Source organism: Myotis myotis, unplaced genomic scaffold (assembly GCF_014108235.1).
Source record: "Myotis myotis isolate mMyoMyo1 unplaced genomic scaffold, mMyoMyo1.p scaffold_m19_p_6, whole genome shotgun sequence".
Taxonomy (NCBI): Eukaryota; Metazoa; Chordata; class Mammalia; order Chiroptera; family Vespertilionidae; genus Myotis; species Myotis myotis.
Window position 1 is genome coordinate 18,433,771 of NW_023416368.1, and position 6,000 is coordinate 18,439,770.

Consider the following 6,000-nt stretch of genomic DNA (forward strand, 5'->3'; position numbering starts at 1 on the left):
GTGGTCAGTGCACATCATAGCAATCAGTTGTTCTGCTGTTCCATCAGTTTGCATATTAGGGTTTTATTTTATAGGACAAAAATGAATATATGGATGTGTTTATATATCTGTGTATATAATTATACATATACATATATACCTACATATACACACATCTGTCCATCTATATGTCATATATAGTCTCCCCCCTTAATAAGCAAGTAAGTTAGAATCCATGAAAACTGTGACTTTGCTTGTTTACTGATATATCCCCAGGGCTTAGAACCTGGCACAAAGAAGACTTTAAAAAATATTTGTTGAATGAATGTGTATGAATTTTAACTATATTTCTAAATGGAAGTATTGTTGCCTTAAAATGTATTTTTCGTTATTTCCTTTGATTTTCCTAGAAAGTATATTGCTTTCTAGAGGATTTTGTAGAAAAATGTTTTTCCAAGGAGGGAACCTTCTCTTCCTGTATCATGGATGCCTATTCGAATGGGTCCCCAAATGCATAGGGTAGCTGACAGGCATACTTCCTCCCTTTAAAAGCTTCCTTCTTTCACATTTAGTACCAGGAGTGATTTGTTCTCTTCTGACAGTTGTTAAATATAGCTTATTAAAAGAAAGAGTGAAATAAAAACAAAAGAAGGAACCATCCTGACTTTTCTCCCTTCTTCTCTAGGATGACGGTTGTGTTGTGTAAAGAGTTATCCTCTTTGTCGAAAGAGTTTACCACCTACCTAACAACTGCTGGGGTAAGAATTCATGCCTCTTGTTGGGCTGATGTCTGTTTTGTTTTGTTTTGAAAATAGCTTTATTTAAGTTTAGTTTACATACCATAACATTTGGTTTCATAGTATATTATAGAGTTGTGCAACCATCACAGTAATCTAATTTTTGACCATTTTCATTATGTCCCAGAAAACCTCATACTATTAACAGTCATTTCTTTTCCTCTATACTCTTATATCCCTGAGCAACACTAATCTACTTTCTGTCTATAGATTTGCCCATTATGGAAATTTAATACAAATGGGATCATACAACCTGTAGTATTTCATGTCTGGTTTCTTCCACTTAGCATAATGTTTTTGAGGTTCATCCACATTGTAGGAGTAGACTGTAGCTAGCCAGTAGGAGAGTTGTAGTTAAAGCTAAAGTTTAAAGCACTTCCAAATATGACATTTTGCTCTCTCTCAGTCCAGATTTTTTCTATGCTTACATTTATGTTTGGGTGTTTGTGTATGTGTATGTTGTATGTTTCAAAGTGGGATCATACCATGTTTATTGTTTTTTTTAATCTGCTGTGTGTATTTAACTCTGTATCCTTTATTCTAGGTCAAAGAAAAGGCAGATGTCCTTAATCCATTAATTACTGCAGTATTTCTAGAGGTTAGTAGTAATTCTTTTTAAGTCTCTAACTTTTAGGCATTTTGTATTAATTAACTCTTCTTAAGTTTTTATATTTTGGCCTTTTTTTTTTTCACAAGGTTGGTAATTTAGCTATATCAATGCATATATGACCCCACAGGTGTATATCTGATGCACATTCCCTGTTTATTAATTACAGAATATAAAAAAGCTGCTGGATAAAGTGCACAGGAAGTTGGAAGCTGTCATTACTTAGTACTATCCTTTGGCAGTTAATGGACAATTTTCAGTAACAAAATATCCCTGGAAACCAGCAGATAAACAGGAAGGGTTGGAAATTAAAAGCAGGCAAGCAATTGCTTCTTAAAGGACTAATACTTAAGCAGAGATTTGTTAAAAACAACACACAACATTTTGCCATTTCCTTATCAGGAAATTTGCTTTGTTTTGTCATGTTTATATAATCCTTATTCCATTAGGTTTAAGGAGGTGGGTTGTTTAAATCCATGAAAACGGGAGGTATAAGAGGATCTCATCATGGAATATTGCTCCCATGAGTGATGCTTTCTGGATTCCATGTTTTAAGAACTCTCTCTTGTAAATTTTGTGAACAATTGGACATTTGATAATCTGTTAAAATGTTTATGAAAATCTGGAGAGGAGAAAATATATTTGATAATTTGTTAGGCTTTTAATATGAATTGAAAAAGATTTTTTGTTTTTTGCTCCTGGACTGTTAGTTACTCCTTTAGTTTTGAATTCTTTAAAGTCACCACCATTGAAATGCCTTTAATTCCTTAACTGCACAATTTTCCTTGAAAAGTCAGGGAAATTATTCTGATCACTTAAACAGTTGTTTTTAAAAAAGTAAGTTTGTGATTTAGTAGATGGCAACAATGTTTAGGTGAGGTAAATTTGCATGCTAGGAGCCCAATCCTGTCCTGGATCTTCCCTGATTTGCTGATGACCCTGTCTATACCCGGCAATCTCATGGCAATCTCATCTATATTTACAAAATGAGAGATTTCATTAGATAGTCACTGAGGTCTCTTTTGGCTGGAAAGTTCAGTATCAAATGTCACACTGAAGTTTAAATAGGAGTGCTTGCCATTGGTAAATCCAAAATAGGTAAACTCACTTGATACAGGTTCCCTGTTGCTATTTTAAGTTGGTTGTTCTTGCTTACAGATTTGAAACACTTGTCCTGGAAATTACACATTTTATCTTAATGTAACGAACTCTCTGTTGTTATTCTTCTGGAAGGTTAGAACATGTCAGATAGAAATTTATCTATACGGTAATCATCTTTAAAAGCAGTATCCCTTGTTTACTTTTGTGAGCACCTATTACGTATTCACTGATTGTGTTGAGTCCCTGGAAGAGTTATCACAATGGACTGGAAATCTTATTGGTGTAAGATTCATAGCCTTCTGAAATCCTCTTTGAGTAATTGACCAAAATGCTTTGAATGCCAAATTTGAGCGGGATGCCAAAGAATGCCTATTATTTTTGCTGTGCAAGTTGGGCAAAAGATGCTCACATTCTTTGTTGCTGCTTTCATATCTTCTTAAGAGCTAGATCATTCTTTCCCCTGTAACTTTACCAAAATGGTCAAGTCTGCCCTTATTTGTCAGGCTACAGATTCAATTAGATTTATATAAATTATAGTCTTTTGTTGTTGTTGTTGTTGTCTTATGGTATATTTTCTCTTTTAAGTGACTGTGATATTTTCTTTTTCTTTTCCTTTTTTTTTCAATCCTGACAGGCATCAAATAGTGCTTCCTATATTCAGGATGCCTTTCAGCTACTCTTACCTGTGCTGGAGATGTCGCTCATTGAAAACAAGACCGAATTACCGGAGGCATGAATTGCAGGGCCAGAGGCTTTTGTCAGAACATCGGAAGAACAGAGAAGATTGACCTGAGACTTGTGATGGCCAAGAAATGCCACTCTATTCTGGGTACCCTTGCAGCAGTGAAGGAGAAGGGCTATTTTAGTATATAAACATTCAGGCAGGATAGCAGTTTTATAGGAAGTTTGTTGCCTTCACTGCTTGGCTGAAGTATTCAGGTTCTCACACTGCTCTTCCCAGTTGTTATAATTAATAAATTATTTGAAAAGAAACTTTTAAAAGAAAGTTCAAAAATAATAGCTCTAGATAAAGGTTAGTGGGATACTCAGGTAAAAACATTGGTATTTTCTTTGATGGTGCAAAACACTAACAGTTTTTTCATGGATATAATTGGCTGTTAAGAGAAAAAGTACTTAATTTCGTATTCTAGGATTAATGTGCTTGATCTATGAATGCCATGCACTTTCTTCTTTCTTTAATAAAATCTATGGCTTTAAGAAGCTGCGTATATATAAACTCTTATAATGATTACCCTTTATTACATAAATTCTTGGAATTGGTTAGAAACTTTTATATGCTTTTTAATTCTCAGCAGATAGTTGGCATTGAGGAGAAACTTATAGAATATACTTGTAGCCACACGAGTTAACTATAGCAATGTGTCGTTTGGCTTCAAATTGCTCTCCCACAATTGCTCTCTCACTCCAAGATGACAAGTTTTAAGTTGTTGACCTCTACTCAACTGGATTCAAGATCAGTAAGTGCCATTTAGAGAAACAGTTCCATGTTTGTAGATATTCTGAATCTCTCCAGATGTTTTTCATGCATACCCCATATGCAGGATAAATTTGGTAAGAGCCAGCTCCAAAGGAGTGTGAAGTGCTTATAGTAATGGGTTTTTTGTTGATTGACTGTTGTTGAAGTGGATTGTGGAATCCCATAGTAATGATGTTCATTATAACAGGATTTAACCTGTTAGTCATGGTATATTTTTCCTTATCCTTTTTGTTTTAATGTATTCTTTAGCATGTTTATAAATACAACTTTATCCTTTAGATCTTGAGCCTTATTTTTGTTCTCTTTGACTGTTTAAGAGACTGAAAGGCTATTGTCTTCCTAAAAATTATTTTGGAATTCACTCTTTTTTAAAAAGTTCTTCAACCTTATGGTTTTTAATGATTTAGGTAGCTTTTGTGAGTTCTGCCACTCTTCTCCTAAAACCTTTAAATAGAATGTAATAATTTTTTTCAATTGATCCTTTTGTCTAAATGTGAGCCCCAATAGCTTTCTCAGACCCCAAAAATAGCAAAGTCATAACATAGATCAGTGTCAAGACTGTTTCTATATAATTGCCTTATTTGAAGTAAGGGGCTATTTCTAAGCAAGGAGGAAAATAAATAGATTTGGCTAAATAGGTATACCAATAACACTAGAATGTAGCTCTGCTTATATTCTGTTCTAAAGTGATCAGAAAAAATTTTAAATATTACTTTTTATAGACAAATTTTATCTTTCCCAAAGTGACAAATTTTGAATTTTCAGAAACAGTTTTCTTGTGGTTAATAAAGTTGGTGTTCCAGCTCTGATTTATTGCCTCAAGTTCTGTTGCTGTGTCTGAACCTGGATCCCTTGAGCAAGGTACTCCTTGAGGAGGGTTTAGAACTGGTCACAGTGCCTACTACCTGTTCAGACTTTCGTAAATTGAAGTTTGTAACTTTTACTCTTTGATCTAGAAACATGTCTAAGGTTTTTCTTTCAAGAAGAGGGTTATAGATGTGGAGGGCAGAACAGTAACTCTCTGTATGTGTCTATTCAGATTGGAGTCCTGAATTTGACCAGTTTTAGATTGGACCAAATGTGACACACTGCCTCTTTTCTTTCTCCCTCATTTCTCTCATCAGCCTCCCCTCATCCACCAGAAATGACAAAAGGACCAATTCTGAATAACACCTAAAATATAATGAAGAAAAAGTTATTTGATTCAGTAGAGAGAGAGAAGTAAGAGCATAAACATTCATTCGTAGGTGAATAGGTAAATTTAGGGGGCATCTTGGAACCTATTGGATTATGGTGATGGTTTTGGATGGTACATGCTTCATTATTCTGTTTGAGGTTGGTACATGGTGTAGTTTCTTGATGATATCTACTCTTTTGGTGCTCTTCCCTTTAAATTTTCTGGGGTTTAAGATTTACCATTATGTCCTAATATGTGCTACTCCCTTTCCAGTTAACAACTCGATAGGTAATATGTTCAGTTATTATTGGAGTAAATGTTTCTCTTCCTACTATTGAGATCTTTAAAGGCTATGATTAAAAGAGACTTCATTAATGTGATCTAAAAGAAATAGAAACTTCCATGAACTAATTCCTGGCCTTTCCTTTATACAATACATTGGAAACAGATTGGACAAGCTGTTTTTTCCTTACTTTTTTTTAGACATAGATACCCAGATTGACAGGACTCTGAAATATACAATAATAATTCATATGGGTGTTTCCACAAATCCAAAATTAGTGCTAATACACAAATGTGAAGTTTTTAGTCCTACAGTCAGGACATAAGATCTTGTGGTTCCTCCACCTGAATGAAGACCTCCTTTTTGTACTTGTTTTTTTTATCTAAAGACCTGATTGAGGGAGAGATGTTTTATAGGTAGTTGCTATTGATGTCATCATTTGAGAAAGACATTTTTCTATATTTTTTAGATGCATTCTGAATTTTAAAGGTGAGAATATTCTTCATGTTGGGAAAACCCAGAATAAAATTATACCCACAGTGGGCACTCAGTAGGCAT

At 34.3% G+C, this 6,000-nt stretch overlaps 1 protein-coding gene across 5 annotated transcripts in view; it reads left to right on the top strand.

The window, feature by feature from the left end:
* Positions 1-4,791, top strand: part of FAM114A2 (family with sequence similarity 114 member A2) — a 28,232-nt gene extending 23,441 nt beyond the window's left edge. For all 5 annotated transcript variants that reach the window (XM_036312224.1, XM_036312223.1, XM_036312222.1 and 2 more), the window contains 3 exons: positions 665-737; positions 1,321-1,374; positions 3,119-4,791. In XM_036312224.1, the coding sequence (XP_036168117.1) occupies positions 665-737; positions 1,321-1,374; positions 3,119-3,220 (229 nt within the window). In that variant the 3' untranslated portion in view covers positions 3,221-4,791. The remainder of the gene's footprint in view (positions 1-664; positions 738-1,320; positions 1,375-3,118) is intronic.
* The last annotated feature ends 1,209 nt before the right edge of the window (positions 4,792-6,000 follow it).